The 26,690-nt window shown below is 42.0% G+C and overlaps 1 protein-coding gene across 1 annotated transcript in view; it reads left to right on the forward strand.

Annotated features, from left to right (window-relative positions):
- Positions 1-26,690, forward strand: part of LOC143282064 (AP-5 complex subunit beta-1-like) — a 40,388-nt gene that overhangs the window by 2,570 nt on the left and 11,128 nt on the right. Inside the window, exons 3-15 of the mRNA XM_076587516.1 lie at positions 2,180-2,306; positions 2,930-3,058; positions 5,173-5,457; positions 6,122-6,196; positions 7,375-7,512; positions 9,336-9,480; positions 13,916-14,054; positions 15,700-15,789; positions 16,733-16,868; positions 17,986-18,121; positions 18,986-19,092; positions 20,893-20,965; positions 25,259-25,325. Of these exons, the coding sequence (XP_076443631.1) occupies positions 2,180-2,306; positions 2,930-3,058; positions 5,173-5,457; positions 6,122-6,196; positions 7,375-7,512; positions 9,336-9,480; positions 13,916-14,054; positions 15,700-15,789; positions 16,733-16,868; positions 17,986-18,121; positions 18,986-19,092; positions 20,893-20,965; positions 25,259-25,325 (1,647 nt within the window). The remainder of the gene's footprint in view (positions 1-2,179; positions 2,307-2,929; positions 3,059-5,172; positions 5,458-6,121; positions 6,197-7,374; positions 7,513-9,335; positions 9,481-13,915; positions 14,055-15,699; positions 15,790-16,732; positions 16,869-17,985; positions 18,122-18,985; positions 19,093-20,892; positions 20,966-25,258; positions 25,326-26,690) is intronic.

Here is a 26,690-nt window from a genome sequence, read left to right on the forward strand (position 1 = left end):
AACTCCACGTCTGACCCCTGTGATAAAATACACAGGGGGCCTGTTACTCCTAGTCACTGAAGCGGTGGTGGTTGCAGGAGGGTTGGACGTCTCCTCAGGTTTGGAGCTGGTGCTGGGCCGTGGGGAGCAGCTTCTCTTTCGATCAGAATGATGGCTCCTGTGACCCGGGGATCGGGAATGACGGCGGTGTCTGTGACCTGTGGATGAGTGACGGTGTCGACGAATGTCACGAGAAGGACTGTGGCGCCGATGATGGCTGTCTCTTCGTCGTCTCTCTGGAATGGTGCCAGGTGCGCCTGTCTCTAGATCGTGGTCAAGAACGTCTGTGACACCCTAATCTTCTCTCAGGTTTGGAGCTGCTGCTGGGCCATGGGCTGTCCCTTCCTTGTCTCTCCATCGATCTAGATCGTGATCGAGAACGTCTGCGACGCCCTGATCTTCTCTCAGGTTTGGAGCTGCTGCTGGGCCGTGGGCTGTCCCTTCCTCGTCTCTCCATCGATCTAGATCGTGATCGAGAACGTCTGTGACGCCCATCTCTCAGGTTTGGAGCTGCTGCTGGGCCGTGGGCTGTCCCTTCCTCGTCTCTCCATCGATCTAGATCGTGATCGAGAACGTCTGTGACGCCCTGATCTTCTCTTTGAGGTCCTATCTGGATTTTTCTTCTTCTTTTTCTGTCACCACCACCTTTTCTTGCTGAGCGGGCACTAGAGTTGTGGTCAGGTGAAGGATCCTGGGTATTCCAACAGCAGCGTTTTTTTCCACTTTTTTCTGTCACCACCACTATTTCCTTGTTGAGCAGGCGAGTGATCCTTCGTGTTCCAACGTAGCGTTCTACATTTATACCACGGCACGGTGTGGCGACTCGCTCGCTAAGCCTCCACCGCGCAGTGGCGATCTGGGCTTCAGCCAATCACGATACAGATGGGTACCCTAGTCTTTGGTGAAGCCCAGCCTCCGGCTTAGAGTGTAAGGAGATAAAGGCCAGAACACTTGACTGGGGGTGGGGGATGGGGAGCTTCTTCCCTGAAGACATTGTATATGTGTATGTTATGTTCGATGTGTGTGACGCCATTCTGAAAATCTAGAAATCATAGGGTTATGAATGGAGTTGATCGTCTTTTCTTTTCTTTTTTTTTCTCCTTTTTTAAAAAAAATATCAAATTGACATGCTCAGTCTCAAAGCTGATGCATACTTATAAATATGTCGGATAAAGAAAAAACAAATCGTTGGGTTTGATAAGTCAACCAGATCTTTCAGAATTCTGTCCATAATTAATCATCTGATTTACATTTTATCAAGAGAGAACAGATTACATTTGAAACTGAGTGCTGTCATCTACAGAATGTTGTCATGCATTACACACACACACACACACACACACACACACACACACTCGTTCATTCCCTTTCCCTTTCATTCTTTCTGAAACCGGCAAAACCAAAATTCCAGACATCATTGTGTTTACTTCAGACTACCAACAGCTGCTAAACTTAGAACTGGCATGAAGCATATATATTGATAGGATTGGTTCACCTCCATCCTTTTAACTGACAGCACAAATTTCAAATTCGAAGTAGGCTTATGCAGAATTATTTTCTGAAACTTGCTAATGTGAGAGATTTTGTGATTTTTTTTTTTTTATTCAGATGTTAGGGCAACATAAAAACTGTACCTGTGCAAACTTTTAGCTGTGTTTGTGGCCTGCCAGTATGTTTATTTCTGCAATGAAAAATGGATGTGGATCTGTCATTTTCCTTACAGAACCCGAAAAGGAAAAGCTGATGACACACCTCTTTTCACATAGTGTTTTACGCAGGTCATTAACTCTTTCACCACCATTGGCGACTTCAGTTGATTATACAGCGCACTGCCATGGGAACTATAGTCAGCGTCGAGGGGTCATGTTCATAAGACCATGTTTTGCATTGTAACAAAGCTTGACAGCTGCAGCCAGTTTCCAGCCAACAGAACAATGACTAACCTTTGCCCCCTGGCCGAGTTTGAAGTAAATGAGTCCACTGTGTTGTTCTGACATGAACCGAAGCCTGTGACTGAGAGTATCTTATCCAAAATATTTGGTGCTGGGGAGTGTTTTTCACACAAAAGCTTGGCAGTGAAAGAGTTTAATCGATAAAACATGAATAGGAATAGGATGTCACACGCTATGATTGTTTTCAGTGCCGACCAGGTGACACAGAGGCTGATGGATGTTCTGAAAGAACAGAAAGGAAGCAGTGAATATCCACGGTTTCTGGTCCAGCTGATGTTGACTCTCACTTCATTAATTATTCAGAATGATATGCTGGTAATCTGTTTGTTTACTTTGTGTGTGTGTTTGTGTGTTTCAGAATGTGTGTGTGTGTGTGTGTGTGTGTGTGTGTGTGTGTGTGTGTGTTTTATCTTTATCAATTTGGTTTGGTAGAAATTAGATCTATGTATGTTTGCAAGTTATATATTCCTGCTTATTGCACCTATCATCAAGTGTTAGATACAGAATAAAACATTTGTGTCTGATAGTTCTGATACATGAAGAATTCTCATAAAGAACACTTACAGGAATATTTGTTGTTTGTTACATTGTGGTAACAAGCATTTTTCTTCTTTCTTCCAACATGCTTCAGATGTTTGTAAAATCAGCTCCTGCATTTGATACCAGAATATTGTGAAACTATTGTGTCTCCATTGTGTTACATGCAGCATCTTGAAATAAATCCATCTTGAAATTAATCTGTTTTTAATCTCATCTAAGGAAAATCAGCACATTAGTTATTAGTTTAAACTTTCAGAATGGACTTCTTTGTCAGTACAGCTCCAAAGTTCGTTTCAACAAGAAAAATAAACACTTTACATCAGTATGTGTTTATTCCGCAGTTGTCTGCAATTATCCATCACATTAAAACCACATTGAAGCATTATTTGTTGATGCAGAAAACGGATGTGTGTGAGTCCCTGGTGTCTCACCTGTGGAAGGTGATGAGCAAGGTGAATGACGTGGGCTCTCGTCCCCTTCGGGGATGTGCCTGTCAATGTCTGAGGCAACTGGAGACCTGGCACCCTGTGAGTATTGTATTGCATTGCATTGCGTTGCATTGTGTTGTACTGTTCTGCTTTTTTGTCACAACAGATTTTTCTGTGTGAAATTTAGGCTATTCTTCCCAAGGAGAGCGCATCGTTACTGTGCAGTGCCTCCTTTTTTTTCTGCCTGCAGGCGTATTTGTTTTTCTATCAAAGTGTGCCAAGTGCATGCTACACACAGGACCTCAGTTTATCCGTTCATCTGAGTGGAGGAAGGGGAACCACAGTTTGAGGAAGGTGGTTAGTGGTTTTGGAGTTGGGGGTAGAGGATGAGGATGGGCAAAGGGAGGGGTTTGAAAAGGAATGTGTATGCAGTATGCTAAAGCTTAAGAAAAAAGGGGGGTTGGTGTTTCTTGAATAATCGATGGGCATATTTGATGAAATGATTTTGATTATGGAATTGTGGAAGAGATTGTTGAAAAGTTTGGTCTTTTTATTTGTTGTGCATATTGGCAAATACAAAAAAAAATGTTTTAATTACACATACTTAACCCTAACCCACTAGTGCAGACTCCGGTAGGGGTCTGATATTCCTGTCCTGTGCAAACTACTACCCACCTATGCAGAGAAAACGAAAGTAGCTACGGCCGATAACCTCCCTAAGTAGGTTACCTCCCCTGTGTATCCCTGACTAGCACCCTCTTTTTCCGGAAGCCATCTTGACTCCTGTTCCTGTGCTCTGTCTGTCTGTCGATTCTCTGGCGTTCCTGTTTTTTGTCAAATTATGTCTCCAACCAGGTCACATAACTATATAGCTCGATTGGGCGATCAGGCTAAAATTTAGGCGTGATCGCAATCGATTCGCTGACACTCTGGGCCTTCTACTTCTGGCCCTCTCAACAACACCAACCCGCCACCTCCTCCACTTCCGCCAGGGCATATTTGATGAAATGATTTTGATTATGGAATTGTGGAAGAGAAGAGATTGTTGAAAAGTTTGGTATTTTTATTTGTTGTGCATATTGACAAGTACAAAAAAAATGTTTGCACAGTAAATGGTGCTTTTTATATATTCCTTTTTTTTTCTTTTTCTTTTTTTTTTTCTTTTTTTTAACAAATCTAGTTGCATCAAATGTTGATCTTAGTACTTGTATTATTTGGGATAGTTCTTCTGTCATTCTAAAAAGCATCTGTTGAAAAATCATGAATTACAGTATCACGGAGTTAAAGAGCGTGTGTGTGTGCTGTCCACAGATGTGAGTTTATATTGTTTATTTCATATTTGGTGGTCAGGAAACTCATGTCAGATCTTTATCAGTTGTAGAAATGTACTATTTGGAAGTATTATGTCTTTATGATCAAATACAGCATCTTGAATTAGTGGTGAATATGCTTTCAAGTTGTAGATCTTTGTCTTTGAACTTGGCTTTTTTTTAAAAAGTTTCTCTGAATTGAACATGACTGTCAGTATAATAATGAGTTCTGCAATAAAAGAAAATTAGACAGAAGCTGTAATTGTGCACCTGACAAGAGATTCTGTCGGAAAAACGTGGAATGAAGTATTCTATTTAACGAGGTGTAAACATATAGAATATGGACATTATTTTTAATCAAAATATCCTTGGCAGGTGGTCAAACTGGTAAGACAACCAGTAAGACAGTTGTGTTTGTTTCTGTCTCCCATTAAAAAACTCTATCCATTTTTAAACAATGGTTATGAAAGAGAAAATAAGCACTTATTAATCATTCTTTTCCCAATAGGCTTTGCATCTTGAGCATGCGTATTGACACCATCTTCAGCATGCATACTAACACAGAGATCATAAGAAGACCTAAAAAAAAAACAACTTTAAAAACCAAGAAAAACCCCCAAACAAACAAAAAACATAGATGCCACTATTCTAATGTTTCTAACTTTTTAGCATTAAATACTTATTAAATACTTATTCACACATGTGCTGTGTTATTTTTGTTTCTCACAATATGAGTCTGTTGTGTGTGAAAATTACAATGACAGTGACTTAGCCTTGCTCCATTACCTTTTCTGTGAAAATTACAATGACCGTGACATAGCCTTGCTCCATTACCTTTTCTCAGATATAAAGTAAATCCACACAGACCACACAATCACCTAATTTATCTTCTTCTTTTTTCAGGGATTGTTGTCCCGTTACAAGGACCGCCTGGTGAAAATGATGCGTGATGAACGAACGCATGTGTTCCAAGACTACGCCACCTTGCTATCAACTGTACTCACCAACCTGTCCCACACGTCCACTGCAGGGGACAGAACCAGCCAGGACAGTATTTCTGCTGAAGACATTGTGCCCCCACTGTCTTTCTTGATGGAGAACGCATTCCTGTTCACACCAGCTGGACTGTGGCCTATCGTTCTATCAGTTATGGAGATGGTCAAAATGACTCCCCGAGTGTCACCTACAGTAAGTAAGATTCTATGAAGGCAGTTTCTCTCAGAGACACCCAGACTGATTGATCTCCAGTATGATGTTTGTATTAATTAATATCAGTAGGTTGTCAGTATATTTTTTTTTCTTGTGAGATTTATTTTTTCATTATCAACAGATATTAATTAATCTTATGTTTATTTGCACAATATTTTCCATGACAATGCTTTTCCTTATTCTTTTGAATGTGCCTATGTTTCCTTTATCAGTCCAGTGTATTTAATATTTGTATCTGTTCAATGAGGATAATAAAATTTCTGTGCTGGTTAGTTGTAAATTATACTGACTGGACTGTAAAATTTATTCATACTTCGTTTCACCCTGATTCGACTAACTGACAAACTTAGGTGTGTGTCTGTGTCTGTGTATCTGTGTGTGTGTCTCTGTGTGTCTTTGTAAGTGTATTTGTGCATGTATTTGGGCATATGTATGTGTGTGTCTGTTCATGCTTGCATATATGAGTGTGTGTGTGTTTGTGCTTAGAGTAATTGAATTAGTATTCTTAACCACTGAAATTGAAGTTGAAATGAATCAGTATAGACAGATAATCAAGCGTAACATTTGACTAAATTAACATAGAAGTATGCCTCATATAGAACTGTTAGATGCCTATACCTTTGTGTGATGTCCTTGCCTTCAGATATTCAAGCCTTTGATGTTACAAAATATGGCCAGCCTGGACCCCTGCATGCTGCATATTGTTCTCTGCTGCCAGGTCAGTGTTTGTGTGTGCGTGCGTGCATGTGTGTGTGTGTGGGTGTGGGTGTGGGTGTGTGTGCATGTGTGTGGACATTTATAATCATATATATACTTTCACATATGCATTACTATGTGTGTGTGTATGTAAGCATGTGTTTGTGTGTGTGTGTGTGTGTGTGTGTGTATGTAAGCGTGTGTTTGTGTGTGTGTGTGTGTGTGTGTGGACATAATCATATATTATGTAATGTCACATATGCATCACTCTGTGTGTATGTGTGTGTCTGTGTGTGTTTGCATGTGTGTGTGGACATAATCATGTGTGTACTTTCTCACCATGAGTGACTGTGTTTGTGTGTGCACACATGCATATGTGTGTGAGCACACGTTTTTTTTTGTTGTTGTTGTTTTTGTTTGTGTGTGTGTATGTGTGTGTTTGTGTTTGTGTTGACTTAATCATATATGTACGTTCATACATGACTGTGTGTGTGTGTGTATGCCTGTGTGTGTGTGTGCGCGCGCGCGTGTGTGTGTGTGTGTATGCATGTATGTACAGATGTAAACATGTGTGTCTTTTAATTCATGATGTTCAACACACTGTTGATATGAATTGCAAATGTTGATCCCATGGCCTGAACATGTTGCCCACTGTTGTCCTCTGTGTATTCTGATTGCCTCAAAATAATGTCATAAATTCTATATAATCTGTAGCTCTTTGGGGAACCAGGGCTTTACTTTACAAACACTTTCTCAACAGCAAAAGTCTTGGAGGCTGTTTAGTATGGGTTTTACTTGTCATTTGGCTTTTCATTCAGTGATTGTATATCTAATGTACAATTCAATACATCTTTCTTAATCCGATTGGGAATAATATGTGCATTCAAAAGCTTATCACTCACACCACACAGTCTCTCAGCCCAAAGTCAAGTCTAACACATATGTGAACATGGCAAAACATATAACTAAAAAGTGAAAAGGTTGAATTAAGATATGAGAGGAATAAAAACTCAGCAGCTTGATTCAGTTATAACAAAGTAAAAGAAATCATAACATGTATTTTGTCAAATATGTCTGAAATTCTTTTACGAAGAGATAGGTGGACATAATTATGATGGGCTTTCATTATCCAAGAATTTTCTTTTCTTTCCTTTGCTGTGACCACACTACACTATATGACGGTGAATGTGACTGTTACAGAGAGAGTTCCAAGGGGAGATCTGTACTGCCGAAGAAGAGCGCCTGTTGCTTCGGCGCCTAGCATCAGAAGTCAGCCTGCTTACATTACATCCTGCTCTGCGACTCCTGATGCTGCAGTGGCTCAAAGCTTATTTACAGGTAATTTGGAAAGATGTGGTATTTTTGTGTTTTTTTTAAATCATAGAAAGAGGATCTGTCATTGTATATTATTGATTCCCTTCATGGAAGTTCAGGCTGTATTTAGGTGACATTAGCACACAGGTACTTTTTATCTGTATAAATTGTGACCCATGGCATATTTTGCATGCATTTCCATTATCATTATAAACCTTACATTGCATCCCGCTCTGCGACTTCCAATACTTCAGTGGCTCAAAGCTTATTTACAGGTAATTTAGAAGGATATATTGTTGTTTTTTAAATCATAGAAAGAAGATCTGTGATTGTATATTATTGATTCTCTTCATGGAAGTCCAGGCTGTATTTTGGTGACATAAGCACACAGGTACATTTTTCACAGTTTAAATTCTGACCCATATTTTCCGTATTTTTCCATTATCATTCTAAACCTGTACAGATGGTAAGGATTAATCACACCCCTGAAAACAGAGTATGGCTGCCTAGATGGTTGGGTTTAAAAACAGTCATTGATTACAGGATCTTTATAGTGCATATTTGATTTTTTTTGTTTGTAAACGAACAAACATGATTAAGGCTTTAGCAGGTCTGGTTTTTTTAAAATATATTTCTTTCTGCCTGCAAGTGTATTTGTTTTGATATCAAAGTGGATTTTTCTCAATAATTTTGTCAAGGACAGCGCTTTTGTTGCCATGGGTTCTTTTACATGCATGTTAAGTGCATGCTACACACAGAACTATGGTATATTGTCTCATCTGAAATAACATCCAGACCACCATTCAAAGTCTAGTGGAGGGAGAAAATATTCTGGCGAGTGTGGAATTCAAACCAGTGTGCTCAATTCTTTTGCTTCCTAGTAGACTGAGTTACCACTATGCCACCACTCCACAGAAAATGACATAATGATTATTTGTGCAACAACGATAACTGACAAACAGTGATCATATCGTTCTCTGTCACCAGTTGTTATTTGTGCAACAACGATAAATGAGGAATGATCATCAAGTCTTTCTCTGTCACCAGTTGTTATTTGTGCAACAACGATAACTGACAAACAGTGATCATATCCTTCTCTGTCACCAGTTGTTATATGTGCAACAACGATAAATGAGGAATGATCATCAAGTCTTTCTCTATCACCAGCTGTTATTTGTGCAACAGCGATAAATGAGGAATGATCATCAAGTCATTCTCTGTCACTAGCTGTTGTTTGTGCAACAGCGATAAATGACAAATGATCATCAAGTCTTTCTCTGTCACCAGTTGTTATATGTGCAACAACGATAAAAGGAATGATCATCAAGTCTTTCTCTGTCACCAGTTGTTATATGTGCAACAACGATAAAAGGAATGATCATCAAGTCTTCCTCTGTCACCAGCTGTTATTTGTGCATGATAAATGACAAATTCTTCTTCTTTGTTCGTGGGCTGCAACTCCAAAGTTCACTTGAATGTACACAAGTGGGCCATTATGTGTATGACTGCTTTTACCTGGCCATGTAGGCAGCCATATTCTGTTTTCAGGGGGTGCATGCTGTGTATGTTCATGTTTCCATAACCCACTGAACTGACATGGATTACAGGATCTTTAACATGCATATTTGATCTTCTGCTTGCATATACACACGAAGAGGGTTCAGGCGCAAGCAGGTCGGCACATATGTTGACCTGGGAGATCGGAAAAATCTCCACCCTTTACCCACCTGGCGCCATTACTGAGATTCAAACCCGGGATCCTCAGATTGAAAGTCTAACACTTTAACCACTTGGCTATTGCACCCATCAAAATGAGGAATGATCATCAGGTCGTTCTCTGTCACCAGCACAGCGGTGGGGAGGTGCTGACCGACAGTCAGCTGATGACCAGACTGCAGCGGTCACTGTGTCCAACAGTGTTTGACAGTCTGGACATCCACGTGGACAAACTGACCGTCCTCACCACCAGCTACAGCAAGGAGCAGGACCACAGTGAGTTGGAAAACATCTTCCACACGTTTTGGTTTTTTTCTTGCAGACTTGGAGAATGTCAGTGTATGGCAGTATGTTCTATTCTCCCTGTTTGAGGTGGATTTTTTTTTTTCTTCTTCTTCTTTTTTTTTTTGATTAAGTCGGAAAATTTCTACCACACATTTTGTTTTTCTTGTAGACTTGGGAGTATGGCAGTGCATGGCAGTGTATTCCATTCTCCCTGTTCAAGGTGTTTTTAACTTTTTATTTTTTTTTATTTATTGTTTTTCTTTATTTGCTGTTGATCATCTGCACTGTTTTCAGTGGCCATGCCAGTCATTCCAAGTCCACACATGCAAAATCACACCCTGGTTCATCTGTTGCAGCCCCTGCATCAGCAGTCTACAGGATCTTACAGGGTTTTAAAAAAAATATTGTTTGGAGTAAAGAAGAAAGCACACAAACAGATTTTTTTTTCCTTTCTCAGGTAAAAAAAAATTGCCTGGAGGCCATGTTGGGAATCACAGTGTCCAATTTTCAAGTCTGAGAAAGTGTAGGGATGAAAAACAGGTGTTAAGTTTTGCTTTGGAATTGAAGTTTTTGGGCTTTTTGTTTGCAAAAAGTTAACCCTTTTGCTGCCAGGAAAATAAGATTTAAGTGAAATCTGTTTGCCAGGGGGTTTTTTCACAAAAAACGGGTATATTTTTCAAAAAATTCTGTGCTCTTTGTTATTGGAGAAAGACCCATAAAAGTATATATTTTCTGAAAGGTAAATGAATAAAGAACACAAAACACATGATGTTTTCCCATTTTATATATTTTTAATGGCATGCTGTTGTTTTGAAATCAGTGTTTTGTTTTTTGTCACATTTTCAACTTGTTCATTACTAACATTAGTCAGGTAATTTGCACTAAAATATCATATTTTCTGGACAAATGGATATCTGCAACACAAAATCATACTAGAACAACCACAATAAAAAAAAATTAAAAAGAGATAGATATACAATGCATTGTGACTTCTCCAAGTGATAATGTGGATGAGAGGCCACGCCCACTCAGTCTCCACCCCCGTCCTCTTCACCCCTCTCACATGGTCGCTTTATCTATTTCTCATCAGACCGCATTGGCTGAGTGCCAAGAAAATCGCTCACACTGTCCTGCTAATAATTCGGTCATGTTCTGTCATCTGCTAAGGTTTGCACAGCCGGCATCACTCACTGATGGTCGTATCTTGGCCACTCTCTTGATTGCTCCCTTTATTTTCTATCAAATCGTCCTATGAATGTTCATCACTGTCTTCTTCGAGTTTACGCTTCAATTCTTTCTGAGCATCAGCAAAAGAAAGAAATCTTGGTTGATTTAGTTCGCTACGATTGCATGTCTTGAGCATGACGTCAGTCCAAAATTTTGTCGAGCGAGCGAGGAGAGGAGCCAGGCAAACACTGGGACAGTAACCCAACCAGAACGTTCAAATAAAGGACTGCCTCATGATGTAGATGGGGTTTCTAGCTATGAATAGAATCCAGAAAGATTTCCCAAGCTAAAGCTACCAGCATTTTTGTCAACGAACTGAACACAAAGCAGGGAAAAGTCAGAATATTTCGATGACGAGTTATCTCATCATTGTGGCAGCGAAGCGTACATGCTTGCCATGACGAGTTATCTCGTTGTATAGGCAGCCTAGGGGTTAAAAAGAAGTATTTATGGATGGGAGTATAAATGAACGAAAAAAAGATCATCAGAACCTTTCCAGTAGTTTCCAAGCCTGAAGGATTCTTTTGATGAAGACTTGTGAAGCTTTGATTGAAGAGAATAGAGGGAGGTAGGAAGCTGACTGGCAATGAACAGACAGAACGAACACAGACAAGAAAGTGCTTTTTACTCTTTGTAGTGAATATCTATGCATATTTTTGGAATACTGTATATGTTTACGCTTTTGGTTAACTTAAGTTGAAAACTTTTGTTCATTTTTGTCAGTTAGGTTGTTGTTTTTTTATGTTATAATATTTACAATGTTCAAAACAGATACTTTATCCCTTGTGTGTGGCAAGACTTTTGAAGTGCAATCACTACTTTTTGTTCACCCAGCAAGTGGTGTCATTGACTTTGCTACTGAAGAAAGGTAATGCAGTTCCAGGTGGAAGAAGTCCAAATTAAGAATGGTGGCTTCTGCCCTGACCTGTAATCTCAATCTTACATCAGTGAGGTGACAGCCCTGAAGTGATGAGCATGCATGTCAGCAGCAGTCAAGGTGTTAAAAGAGAAGATGGATAACGAAAATTGCATTGTATTGTATTGTTTTGTATTGTATTGTTTTGTGTCACATTGTATTGTATTGTTTTGTGTTGCATTGTATTGTTTTGTATTGTATTGTTTTGTGTTGCATTGTATTGTTTTGTATTGTATTGTTTTGTGTTGCATTGTATTGTATTGCATTGCATTGTATTGTTTTGTATTGTATTGTTTTGTGTTGCATTATATTGTATTGCATTGCATTGTATTGCATTGCATTGTATTGTATTTTGTATTGTATTGTTTTGTGTCACATTGTATTGTATTGCATTGTATTGTATTGCATTGCATTGTATTGTATTGCAACACTCTGTCACAAAAGTCAGCAGCAGTCAAGGTGTTAGAAAAAAGGATGGATAAGGAAAATTGCATTGCTTTGCATTGTATTATATTGTTTTGCATTGCATTGTATTGTGTTGTATTGTATTGCAACACTCTTTGTCACAACAGACATCTCTGTGTGAAATCTGGGCTGCTGTCCTCAGGGAAAGTGCACCACCACATTGTATTGTATTGCAACACTCTTTGTCACAACAGACATCTCTGTGTGAAATCTGGGCTGCTGTCCTCAGGGAAAGTGCACCATCACATTGTATTGTATTGCAACACTCTTTGTCACAACAGACATCTCTGTGTGAAATCTGGGCTGCTGTCCTCAGGGAAAGTGCACCACCACATTGTATTGTATTGCAACACTCTTTGTCACAACGGACATCTCTGTGTGAAATCTGGGCTGCTGTCCTCAGGGAAAGTGCACCACCACATTGTATTGTATTGCAACACTCTTTGTCACAACGGACATCTCTGTGTGAAATCTGGGCTGCTGTCCTCAGGGAAAGTGCACCACCACATTGTATTGTATTGCAACACTCTTTGTCACAACAGACATCTCTGTGTGAAATCTGGGCTGCTGTCCTCAGGGAAAGTGCACCATCACATTGTATTGTATTGCAACACTCTTTGTCACAACAGACATCTCTGTGTGAAATCTGGGCTGCTGTCCTCAGGGAAAGTGCACCACCACATTGTATTGTATTGCAACACTCTTTGTCACAACAGACATCTCTGTGTGAAATCTGGGCTGCTGTCCTCAGGGAAAGTGCACCACCACATTGTATTGCATTGCAACACTCTTTGTCACAACAGACATCTCTGTGTGAAATCTGGGCTGCTGTCCTCAGGGAAAGTGCACCATCACATTGTATTGTATTGCAACACTCTTTGTCACAACAGACATCTCTGTGTGAAATCTGGGCTGCTGTCCTCAGGGAAAGTGCACCATCACATTGTATTGTATTGCAACACTCTTTGTCACAACAGACATCTCTGTGTGAAATCTGGGCTGCTGTCCTCAGGGAAAGTGCACCACCACATTGTATTGTATTGCAACACTCTTTGTCACAGCAGACATCTCTGTGTGAAATCTGGGCTGCTGTCCTCAGGGAAAGTGCACCACCACATTGTATTGTATTGCAACACTCTTTGTCACAACAGACATCTCTGTGTGAAATCTGGGCTGCTGTCCTCGGGGAAAGTGCACCATCACATTGTATTGTATTGCAACACTCTTTGTCACAACAGACATCTCTGTGTGAAATCTGGGCTGCTGTCCTCAGGGAAAGTGCACCATCACATTGTATTGTATTGCAACACTCTTTGTCACAACAGACATCTCTGTGTGAAATCTGGGCTGCTGTCCTCAGGGAAAGTGTACCACCACAGTGCTGTGCCACCTTTTTTTTTTCTTCCTCATACTGTATTTGTTTTTCTATCAAAGTGAATTTTTCCGTAGAATTTTGGCAGGTACAACCCTTTTGCTGGCATGGGTTCTCTTACATACGCTAAGTGCATGCTTCACTGCGTAGTTTCATGTGAGGCACTTAGAACCCATTGTATGTGGAGTTTGCATCATATAAGAACTATAGATTATTGTAACTATTATCATTATGAATGACAGATCTGCTGAGGGACATATATAAGAACCATATATTATTGTAATCATTATTATTGTTATTGTTAATGACAGGTCTGCTGAGAGACATATATAAGAACCATATATTATTGTAATCATTATTATTGTTATTGTTAATGACAGGTCTGCTGAGCGACATATATAAGAACTATATATTATTGTAATCATTATTATTTCCGTGAATGGCAGATCTGCTGAGAGACATTCACTACCTAAAGAGGCTGTCGCTGACCACAGGCAACGAGAGGGCCACAGCTGGTCTGTACAGGGTGCTCTTTGATGCCTACACACATCATCAGACCCAGCACGTCGCCGACACCGTCATCAAGTGAGTCAGGCTCATTTCTTTTTCACTTCTGTTGCTGCTGTTTTACATGTTCTATGCACAGCTCAGTTTTTACCAGAGATTGACATCAGACTTCGACGGGCGCAATAGCCGAGTGGTTAAAGCTTTGGACTGTCAATCTGAGGGTCCCGGGTTCGAATCACGGTGACAGCACCTGGTGGGCAAAGGGTGGAGATTTTTACGATCTCCCATGTCAACACATGTGCAGACCTGCTAGTGCCTGAACCCCCTTCGTGTGTATATGCAAGCAGAAGATCAAATACGCACGTTAAAGATCCTGTAATCCATGTCAGCGTTCGGTGGGTTATGGAAACAAGAACATACCCAGCATGCACACCCCCGAAAACGGAGTATGGCTGCCTACATGGCGGGGTAAAAACGGTCATACACGTAAAAGCCCACTTGTGTGCATGCGACTGAACGCAGAAGAAGAAGAAGAAGAAGACATCAGACTTCAGTTGGGCTGATAACAGAGTGAAAGCTGTATGGTCAGTGTTTTTTTTTTCCCCCACTGTAATGGGGGATTCATTCGTAGCTTAGTCTTTTGTGAAGGACTATGACCCTCAAATTAGGAGGCAAGAATGCACTTGCTCTTAGTGCTGCAGCCTTGGGGCCTAGTTGGCATTTGCGGATGGTCCCAGTGCCGACTGTCTGAATGCCCTCTTTGCTGAGAGAGTGGGGATGTAACTTGGGCAAGAAACTCTCCACCTTTGGCAAGAAACTCTCCACCATAGTCATCTTCTAGCCTGCATAGGCCTGACAGCAGCTGCCTCCTCTGCTGTTCTCATGGCCTCAGTCGGACATAACTGACCACCATACATACATACATACATACGTACATACATACATACATTCATTCATACCAACCAACCTACCTACCTACCTTCCTACCTACCTACCACCTACCTACCTACCTACCTACCTAACTACGTGTATGCATACATGCATACCTACCTTTACCTACTTTCCAACACACACACACACACACCCAACCCAACCCTGCACACACGCACACGCATCCATCCATCCATCCATACATACATACATATGTACCTTCCTACCTACCTACCTACATGAATTTGTATTTTTTGTATTTTGTATTTCTTTTTATCACAACAGATTTCTCTGTGTGAAATTTGGGCTGCTCTCCCCAGGGAGAGCGCATCGCTACACTACTGCACCACCCATTTTTTAATATTTTTTCCTGCGTGCATTTTTATTTGTTTTTCCTGTTGAAGTGGATTTTTCTGCAGAATTTTGCCAGGAATAACCCTTTTGTTGCTGTGGGTTCTTTTACGTGCGCTAAGTGCATGCTGCATACGGGACCTCTGTTTATCGTCTCATCCGAATGCATACATGCATACCTACCTATACCTACACACACACACACACACACACACACACACACCAACACCACAACATATCACAACACAACACAACACAACACAACACAACACAACACACACACACACACACACACCACCACCACAACAACACAACACAACACAACACAACACAACACAACACAGCACAGCACAGCACAGCACAACACAACACAACACACACACACACACACCGCCACACACACACACATCCGTTCATCCATCCATGTCCTGTGTGCTGACAGGATCACAGGGGACCTGGTTGTGGATTACCCCCACCTCATCCCCCTCATCCTGGACTTCCTGCTGGCTGTCAAGGAAACGCTTAACGACAGGTGGGTTGTCTGCTGCCAGGTGTGTATTTTCTGTTGTGTATGGTTGTTCGTTTTTTTTTCTTCAGTTTTCTGCTCGTCTTGGTTTATAAGAGACATATTTAACAAAAGAGAAGTCCCTGCCAAACTTAAGGGGAATATCTCTTTGCTTGAGTGAGAATGCTTCTCTCCTGTTATGAGAGACATATTCTAATTAAAAAGGAGGTCCCTGCCAAACTTAAGGGGAGTATCTCTTTGCTTGAGTGAGAATGCTTCTCTCCCGTTATGAGAGACATATTCTAATTAAAAAGGAGGTCCCTGCCAAACTTAGGGGAGTTTCTCTTTGCTTGAGTGAGAGCGCTTCTCTCCAGTTAGCGGCCAATAGTGGGTGGCAAGCTTGATGGGTTCTGCACAGTGCAAAACAGCTGTCGCTTGCTGTATGTGTTAACCTCCCCTTTGGAGGAACAAAATGGCTGACACAAGCGTTAATGAGAGATTTTTTTAAACTCACACCCTCACTCCTGACCACCACCAACATCGCCACAACCCTGAGTGCAGATCGGTTTTAAAAGTTAAACGTTTAACCAAGACTGTTTTTTTTTTTTTAGACGCTTCTTCCACTTCTTGGTGGAAAAAGAAGACATCAGTACTTGGATTTATTATTCACTGTGTGTGTGTGTGTCTGTGTGTGCGTGCATGTACGTGTGTGTGTCTGTGTGTGTGTGTGTCTCTCTCTCACTCGTTCTCTCTCTCTCTCTCTCTCTCTCTCTCTATATATATATATATATATATATATAATATGTATATATGTGTGTATGTCTCTCTCTCTCTGTTTTTTTTTTTTTTTTTTTTTTTTTTTGTAGATGTATATGTATCTGTAATTTTTTTTTTTTTTTTTTTTTTAGATGTAGATGTATATGTATATGTTTTTTATTCCAAGCATACTCAGTGTAATGTAACTTTCCAGCTCTGTGTACCTGGCCACCCTGTCGTCCCTTCACAGCCAGGTGCTAAACGCCCGACAGGTGGAGGTCCTGGCGCAGTTCCGTTTCTTCTTGCAGGTGCTGAGTGTATCGGCCACACAGCCAGACATCCAGCAGCAGGTGAGAGATTTTGTAAATTTTTATTATTATTGATACTTCCATTGGAACTGGGGTGACAGAATGGGATATGTGTGACTTGTGATCCAGTGTTCACCAGTGATCAGGGTTCTGTGCCCTGTTTAGGGAAAAGCACTTTACGTCAGTTTTCCTTAACTCTCTCCGGACGAAGGAATGCTCACGCATTCCTACACAAAACTTATTCGGATTCAGATGAAGGAATGGAATAGCATTCTCCGAAAGTAAAATTCCATCACGCGCTGTACACGTGATTTTGTGATTAGCCAAGCAGAGTGCGTTATTCTGGGTCACTCCACAATCGAACAGTATGATTGGTCAGCCTGGCATGTGTGGCCCGTCTTGCACACACGCTGACAAAGTCACTGACCGGTCGTCTGCTCGCGTGCCAGCCTGTTAGCAAAGCGGGCTCTTCTCAGAATGTTGTGAAGCGAACAAGGCAGTGACGGCAACGTTTTAGGATTGCTGAAGTACTTGAAATGCTACAAACTGAAGGGTCGGACATTGAAGAGGTGGATGATGACAAAGAAGAAAGCAAATTTAATGCAGAAAGCAAGCATGGGTATGGTGATTTGGGATGAAAAATTGGCAGTATTTTCTACATATGGCAAAACTGTAAAAATAAGATGAGAAATTTGATTTTTTTTATATATGTGATAGCTCAGCAAGTAATAAACCGGTTCTGAAAGTTTCATTTTCTTACTCTGTATTTTGTATTTTTTGTAATTTTTTTTTTGTAATTTTTTTCCAAACCCTTTTTCCCCTGTGGGGAAAAGCAAGGGAGAAAACTTGTCGTCCCGAGTGAGTTAATTCACCCAGGTGTGAATGGATACCTGACTTCGGTTGGGGAAGGTTAAACTGATGGAAAGGGGAGGATTGGGCCCCGCCTTCCTGTGCCAAGGCCTGGACACAGTGGTTATGAATTCACTGCCTTGATGGCAGTAAAAGTCCATGATACCTTTAACCTTTACCTACGTACCAACTATCTGTGTTTATTACAAGCCTGTGATTGTGTGGATTAATTTCCAACTGGATTAATAAAGTTTCTTTGATTGATTGATTGGTTGATTGACTCCTAGACATGTTGGGGGTGGTGTTTCAGAAAACGATTCAGTTCTTGCTGCGACTGGTGGTGTATGCGGAGGAGGTGGGGGTGTGTGAGTGGGAACTTGGATGTGCTGTGCTGACCATCTGTAGAAAACTCCTTCTTCACCACCCATCAGACTACATATACTATGGTCAGCCTGGGATTTTGTTTGTTTGTAATTCTTTATTTTGGGGGGGGAGGTTCGGGTGTGGGGTTGCTGTCATCTTTTGTCTCAGTGGCATTATGAATGATTGATAAATTGATATGGACACTAAAATAAGTTATATAGCACGACAGGGGAAAAAAAAGAAATAGGCAAAGAAGGGAAAATGAATTTAAATGATAGGTATCTTTTTTCTTCATCTACTGATATAATAAATTATGTTGTTTTCGGTGTTTCTTTGTTGTTGTTTTTCAAGTGTATTTGTGTATGTAATAGTATACTGTAATGTTTTTGGTGTGAACATTGAAAAAAAAAAGTTATATATCACCTGTCTTCGGTCAGAGACCAAACTCTAAGTGCTTTACAAAACACTGAGTCATTTGCACAACAGGCTGCCTACCTGGATAGAGCCTACTGACAGCTGCCATTGTGGCTCATCATTCATTTCCTGCATCATTCAGTTAGGTTTCAGTCACACACGCACACACACACACACACACACACATGTAATATTTTACGTGTATGACTGTTCTGTTTATTTACCTTGCCATGCAGGCAGCCATACTCTGTTTTCGGGGGTGTGCATGCTGGATATGTTCTTGTTTCCATAACCCACGGAACACTGACAGGATCTTTAATGTGCGCATTTGATCTTCTGCATATGTATACACATGAAGGGGGTTCAAGCACTAGCAGGTCTGCGCATGTGTATCAGAATAATGATAATGATACTGATAATAATAATAATAGCAATGATAATAATAAGAATTATATTGATCATTATAATAATTTTTGTTTTTTTAGTAATGATAATAGTAATGATAGCCTGATGTAAATTTACATCTGTTGCAGACTTGGGAGAGCTGTTGTATGAGATGCAGTCATGTTTCAGCGACACCGACATCCGCAACAGAGCTAGACTGCTGTATGCTCTGCTGGCAGGAGCGTCTGATGACAAGGTATGTGTGTGAACCAGTCAAGCGACTTCCGTAATCTACCTTGTAAATGCCCAGTATCTTGTAACTAAACGCCCACCCCCATTTTTCGGTGAAAACTGTGCACATTAGGTTTGTGTTTAGATCAGGCATCTGCTCTTTTTTTTTTTTTTTTTTTTTTTTTACAGCAGATGAGGTATAGGGGTATATGGATAAATCTGCTTGCTTTGACACCTCTTTGAAACTGAAGAATGAAAGAAAGACTGAAAATGATCTGCTTTTCACCCTTGTTTCTGATGGTGTGTTACTTGCCATTACTTTGTGTGTTAAACGATTGTATGTTTCCCGGTTTTTCCTGGAAAATTTGTAGCGGTAGTAGTAATGGTAGTGATAGACTAACATGAATAAATCAGCATTTGATAAATGACTGAATCAACAAATCATGTTATTGATAAACAAACTGAATGAAGTTATATTGCTTTGTCACATTTTTAACCTTTCCTGTACGTCGCCTAAAATTTTGCGCGCCGTACATCGTGGGTGTGCAGAAACCCATGGTTTCTAAGAAGGAATGACCCCTCGCTGTACGTCGTGGGTGTGCAGACACCCATGGTTTCTGTGTACGAACTAACCCTTCGCTGTATGTCGTGGGTGTGCAGGCACCCATGGTTTCACTGAAGAAATAAGACCTTGCCGTACGTCGTGGGTGCACAGTAACCCACACCTGTCCGTAAAGCAAATTTGACTTTTCTTCAGCAGACTTGCATGCGCAGTTTCCACTTGTGCGTGTAGGCTATTTACTCCAGTGCTTGACCAGGCGCATTGTGAATAAGTTTTGCCCGTGAGAAGAGAGTGTTGTTACTTACAAAAAACGGGGTTTTTTTGTGGTTTTTTTTGTTTTTTTTGTGTGTGTGTGTGTTGTTTTTGTTGTTGGTTTTCTTTTGTTTTTAGCCATAGTCGGGTTTTCTCTACTTTGAACAGATTAGGATAAGAATAAAATTTCTATATCAACTAGATTTTAGATCAATTGATTTCAGACTTACAAAAATATCCAGTTCTTAGAAAGGCACTTTAATTCCAACTAGATAAAAAGCTATCAATCAGTTGCTTCCGATCATTCTCTACAAGAAAAACAGTTCATTCAATATTGTTGAAGATATCTAGTGCAATAAATATTGTTTTCTGAAATTAGTTACAACTTTAGAGTAAAACTTACCGCAGACTTGAACCGGGATACGATCAACAAAAGACAAGGTCACTCTGATCTCTCTCTCTGTAGCGAGCCTAAGTGACGTCACGTCGACAACGCGTGGCGCGCAAGCTTTGCATGGGTGGCTCCACACCCACGACGTACGGCGTGCAAGGTTTATTCTTTGGGAGTATGGGTGTCGTCACACCCACGACATACTGGGACATTAATTGATTAATAACTTCTTTGTTTATGTATAAAAGAAAATAATGTTCAGTGGATATGTAGTAAACTATATTATGGACAAAGTCATGAAATTATGTGGAAGTGGCTTCAATATTACTTGAGTTACAGAGCAAAAACACTTGTCTGGGTGATTTCACACCCACGACGTACGGGAAAGGTTAATGAATGAATCATGATTTTAATAAACAAAATAAACATTGCTTTGTCATATTTGTAACCTTTTTGGCTTTTTTTCTTTTTCATACAAAAAAGAGCATATTCAGTTTGGCTTTATTCCTGAAGAAAAGGGTAAGATCTGTTTTGCTGGGTGCTTTGCACAGGAAGGTAGCACAGTTATAGAACTTGAGGAATGAAGCTATCCTTATGTTGTTTTTTTCTCTGCCACACAGATACGTGAAGTGCTGGGGTCAAAGCTTGCTGGGGGTGGTGCACTGAGTCAGAACATCACCAACATACTGACAGGTGTCACGTTGTATTTCTTGTACTTCCCTGATCTTGTGTGTGTGTGTGTGTGTGTGTGTGCTTGTGTGTGTGCCTATGTGCATGTGGCAGAATCTGCGGAAGAAACCTATCGGTTCAACGGAGAGGAAGGCGGTTACAGCAACGCACTGTGGAGTGCAGAGAGCAAGATGAGACACCGAAAGGATATCTTGGTCATCCACTGCATCCGTGCTCATCCTCCAGTCGTCTCGACTTAGTCTTGCCACTGGAAATTGGTGGACCCGGACGAGAGAGTGAGGTTGACGTTGCGCAACTCCTCTTCACTTTAAACAAACTCATCGCGCAAGTCATCAGTCATCCAAAATGACCTTTCATCCTTCATCATTTCATCACCCCCAAGTCCTGTGGCGACAGGCGAGCGACGAAACGACAGGTGTGGGTACACTGGCAGTCGCAGTCGCAGACCTGCACGCAGGCGGCTCAGGCCATAGGGTCGTTCTTCGTCGACAGGAGCAGCGATGGAGCTCGGCAGCCGTCTGAGCGTCTGAGCAGCCCTCTTTAGGAATGCACTGCTCACCTCCCTGGCATGAGGAAGGGGCTAGAAAAGGTGCCCTAAAAATTGCCTGCTCCATATCACCCTGGCCAGCATACCGCGGCTGGCGGGGACCCTACATCAGCGGTCGAAACAACAAGAAAGAAAAGAAAAAAGCAAGGATCGTTCCTCTCACCATTGGTGCTTGGAACATAAGGACTCTCCTGGACAGAGATAACGCGGACAGACCCCAAAGGAGAACGGCACTAGTTGCATCCGAACTCGCCAGATACAACATTGACATCGCAGCCTTGAGTGAGACTCGGCTTGCAGGTGAAGGCCAGCTCTGTGAACGGGGATCTGGTTACACCTTCTTCTGGAGTGGACGAGGAAGCGAAGAGCGACGTGAGGCTGGCGTTGGTTTTGCAGTAAAAACAGCACTTGTCAGCAAGCTAGCTGGAATCCCAAAGGGAGTCAACGATAGGCTTATGACCATGAAACTCCCACTGGCATCTGGCCAGAAGCACCTCACCATTGTCAGTGCCTACGCCCCAACCATGACCAACCCGGATGAAGTGAAGGCGAAGTTCTACGAGGACCTTCACTCTGTCATTGCTGCTATCCCTAAAGCAGACAAGCTCATCATTCTTGGGGACTTCAATGCTAGAGTTGGCTCTGACTACATCTCCTGGGATGGAGTGATTGGAAAGCACGGTGTGGGCCACTGCAACCCAAATGGATTGCTTTTGCTTCAGACCTGTGCAGAGCACGAACTGCTGATAACCAACACAGTTTTCTGCCTCCCTACCCGTAACAGGACGTCATGGATGCACCCTCGCTCAAAGCATTGGCATCTCATCGATTATGTCATCGTCAGGAAAAGGGATAGGCAAGATGTACGTGTAACAAAGACCATGTGTGGCGCCGAGTGTTGGACAGACCATCGCCTTGTAGTCTCGAAGCTGAATATTCGAATCCAGCCCAAGAGACGCCCCCAAGGCCAGAAGGCTCCAAAACGGCTCAACATCGCTAAACTGAAAAACATCACCATCAAACAGTCCTTTGTGGAGCTGCTGGAAGATCGTCTGGAATCCGCCTCTCTGGACAACCAGAATGTGGAGTCTGACTGGAGGACCCTGCGTGAGCTGATCTATAGTACAGCTTCAGAGACCCTGGGACCCATGTCCAGAAAGCACAAAGACTGGTTTGATGAAAACTGTGATGAAATCAAGCAACTTCTGGATGAGAAACGCCGTCTGCATCAAGCCTACCTGAGCAACCCAAAGTCCACATCTAAAAAGGATGTGTACGATGCCATCCGCAGGACTGTTCAGCAAAAATTACGCCAGATGCAGGATAAGTGGCTGAGTGACAAAGCTGATGAGATCCAGGGATATGCTGACAGGCACGATATGAAGAGGTTCTATGATGCCTTAAAAGAAGTCTACGGCCCCACATCCTCAGGATCATCCCCCCTCCTCAGTGCAGATGGGAATACCTTGATCACCGAGAAGGAGAAAATTCTCGAACGCTGGGCTGAGCACTTCAACAGTGTCTTAAATCGCCCTTCCTCCATAAATGATGAAGCCATAGACCGTCTCCCACAAGTCCCCATCAACGAAGCACTGGACGATCCGCCAACACCTCTTGAGACCCAGAAAGCAATTCGTCTGCTATCCAGTGGCAAAGCACCTGGCTCAGACTCCATACCAGCAGAGGTCTACAAGGATGGAGGCACTGTGCTGACTGAGAAGCTCCATCAGCTGTACTCACTCATGTGGAAAGAAGAGACAATCCCCCAGGATTTCAAAGATGCATCTATCATTCACTTGTACAAGCGAAAGGGGAACCGGCAAGCCTGTGATAACCATCGGGGCATTTCCTTGCTCTCCATCGCAGGCAAGATACTTGCCAGGATCCTACTAAACCGCCTCACAGCACACCTTGACCAAGGTCATTTGCCTGAGAGCCAATGTGGATTCCGGAAAGAGCGCGGAACCACCGACATGGTGTTTGCTGCAAGGCAGCTGCAAGAGAAATGTCAGGAGCAAAATGCTGATCTGTTCTCCACCTATGTCGACCTCACTAAGGCCTTCGACACCGTGAGTAGAGAGGGACTGTGGAAGATCATGGCCAAGTACGGATGCCCTCGGAAATTTATTTCCTTGGTCAGCCAATTCCATGAAGGCATGCAGGCTCGAGTCCAGGACAAAGGCGAAACATCTGCTCCTTTTGCTGTCACAAATGGTGTCAAGCAAGGCTGCGTCCTGGCTCCAACGCTGTTCAGCCTCATGTTCTCTGCAATGCTTACTGATGCCTTCAGAGATGGCGATGTTGGAATTGGCCTAAAGTACCGAACAGATGGTAAGTTGTTTAACCTCAGAAGGCTTCAAGCAAAAACGAAGGTCATGACAGACATCATCAGAGACTTTTTGTTTGCTGATGATTGTGCCCTCAACGCTGGATCTGAAGCTGACATGCAACTCAGCGTCGACAAGTTTGCCACTGCCAGCAGAAACTTCGGCCTTACCATCAGCACGAGGAAAACTGAAGTTCTCCATCAGCCAGCCCCAGGGAAACCCTACGTTGAGCCGAACATCACAGTCAACGGTCAGAGACTCAGTGCGGTGGAGCGGTTCACATACCTTGGCAGCACACTGTCACAAAATGCGACCATCGACGATGAAGTGAACGTCAGGATTGCAAGAGCAAGCGCAACTTTTGGTAGACTCAGTGCAAATGTCTGGAACAGAAGAGGCATTAGTCTTGAGACCAAGCTAAAGGTCTACAGAGCAGTAGTTCTCCCCACACTACTGTACGCCTGCGAAACTTGGACAGTGTACAAACGACATGCCAAGAAGCTGAACCACTTCCACACAACATGCCTCAGGAAGCTACTGAACATCAAGTGGCAAGACAAGACCCCAGACACAGAGGTGCTCGCAAAAGCCACCCTTCCCAGCATCTTCACCATCCTGATGCAGTCCCAGCTTCGCTGGGCTGGACACGTGGCGCGCATGCCAGACCATCGGCTGCCCAAAAGGCTCTTCTATGGTGAGCTGCAACAAGGGAAGAGATCACACGGAGGTCAGAAGAAGCGCTTCAGAGATACTCTGAAAGTCTCTCTGAAAGCGTTTGATATCAACCCTGACTCCTGGGAGGAATCTGCAGTGGACCGTGACAAATGGCGTGCTGCTGTGCACAAAGGCGCCAAGTTGTGCGAGGCCAACAGGACTGCTGCAGCTGTTCAGAAGAGGCAGGCCAGAAAGTCACGGGCAAACAAGCTCCCTGACAATGGTATGCCTGTCTTTGTCTGCCCAAACTGTCAGCGAACATTTCGTGCGCAGATTGGACTATTCAGCCATCTGCGCATTCACAGATAGATTCATTTGCATCCTCCCCCCCACCCCACCACCACCCTTCCCCCATCCCCCAGCTGGATGACAACGATGGTCATCATCGATCTCGATGGACACACACCACCATGTGCATGTGTGTCTGTGTGTGCATGCGTGTTTGTTCGTGTATGTCCGTGCCTGTTCATATTATGTGAATGTGTACATTTGGTATGACTGTGTGTGTGTTTCTGATCAGAGTGCGCATGTGTGTGTGTGTGCCTGTTCATATATGTGTATGTATGTGTTTTTGTGTGTATACGTGTTAATATGTGTTTTGGTATGATTTGTCCATGTAAGAGAAAGAAACAGCAACAACACACTAACAGTTATAAAACTGCATTCTTTACCCTTTTTACCAAAGAGTTTTGTTTTAAATGATTTCAGGATCATCTCAAAAGAAGGGCAAGGCTGAAATTGTACACACAGAGGAGAAGCTGTTACACTGGGAAAGGTAAGATCTGCAGGATTTCATGGATCTCCTCTTCTTGTGTCTGTTTCTGTTGTTGGGCAGTCATTGACATGCGCAAACCCCATCATTATTTTGTCTGTGATTACTTTGGTGTTATATATTTGTATTTGTATTTGTATTTCTTTTATCACAACAGATTTCTCTGTGTGAAATTCGGGCTGCTCCCCCCAGGTAGAGCGCGTCACTATACGACAGCGCCACCCTTTTTTTTTGTATTTTTTCCTGCATGTTTTTCCTATCGAAGTGGATTTTTCTACAGAATTTTGCCAGGAACAACCCTTTTGTTGCTGTGGGTTCTTTTACGTGCGCTAAGTGCATGATGCACATGGGACCTTGGTTTATCATCTCATCCGAATGACTAGCGTCCAGACCACCACTCAAGGTCTAGTGGAGGGGAGAAAATATCGGCAGCTGAGCCATGGTCCAAACCAGCGCGCTCAGATTCTCTCGCTTCCTAGGCGAATGCGTTACCTCAAGGCCATCACTCCACACAACATACATATACATTTGCATTTGCACAACAGGCTGCCTACCAGGGTAGCTGACAGCTGTCACTGGGTGCTTATCATTCGTTCCCAGTGTCATTCAGTCAGATTTCAGCCACACACAAACACACTTTCACTCACAGACATGTAACAGTTTACGTGTATGACCATTTTTTTGTTTATTTACTCTGTGATATATATGCAACCATACTCTGTTTTTGGGATGTGCATGCTGAGTATGCTCTTTTTCCATAACCCACTGAATGCTGACATGGATTACAGGATCTTTAATGTGCATATTTGATCTTCTGCATGTGTATACACACAAAGGGGGTTCAGGCACTGGCAGGTCTGCACAATTAAATAAAATAAGATTTGATTAACCCCTTTAGTGCCCCAAGACTGAAATTTCCATTCCCTTTCGGTGTGCCAGAAAAGTGGCCCAGGACTGAAATTTCTGTCTGCGTCATTGTAGGAATTTTCCCGTCACAAAATCATTCAGTTAATCTGCAGTTCTCATAATTGGATAGTGGGTTTATTTAATTTTCAGAAAAAAAATGTTTATATATACTTTCTTTGACTAGTTTGCATGCTAGAATTTTTTTTAAAAATAATTACCCACCCAAAACATTCCATGGCAAATGGTTGTCACTGAGCATAAGATAGTCTTGGCACTGAAAGGGTTAACGTTATTTAGATTTTTTTTTAGGCCTCAAGAGCCTGCCAAATGCTGCAGGAAAATAACAAGAACAAAAACAAAACAAACAAACAAACAAACAAAAAAAACCTGTTGAAATAACAAGAAATAAGATAATTAAGTATATACTTATCAGTATGTTGAAATAGAATGAAAATAAAAGGT

This window comes from Babylonia areolata, chromosome 5 (assembly GCF_041734735.1).
Source record: "Babylonia areolata isolate BAREFJ2019XMU chromosome 5, ASM4173473v1, whole genome shotgun sequence".
Classification (NCBI taxonomy): domain Eukaryota; kingdom Metazoa; phylum Mollusca; class Gastropoda; order Neogastropoda; family Buccinidae; genus Babylonia; species Babylonia areolata.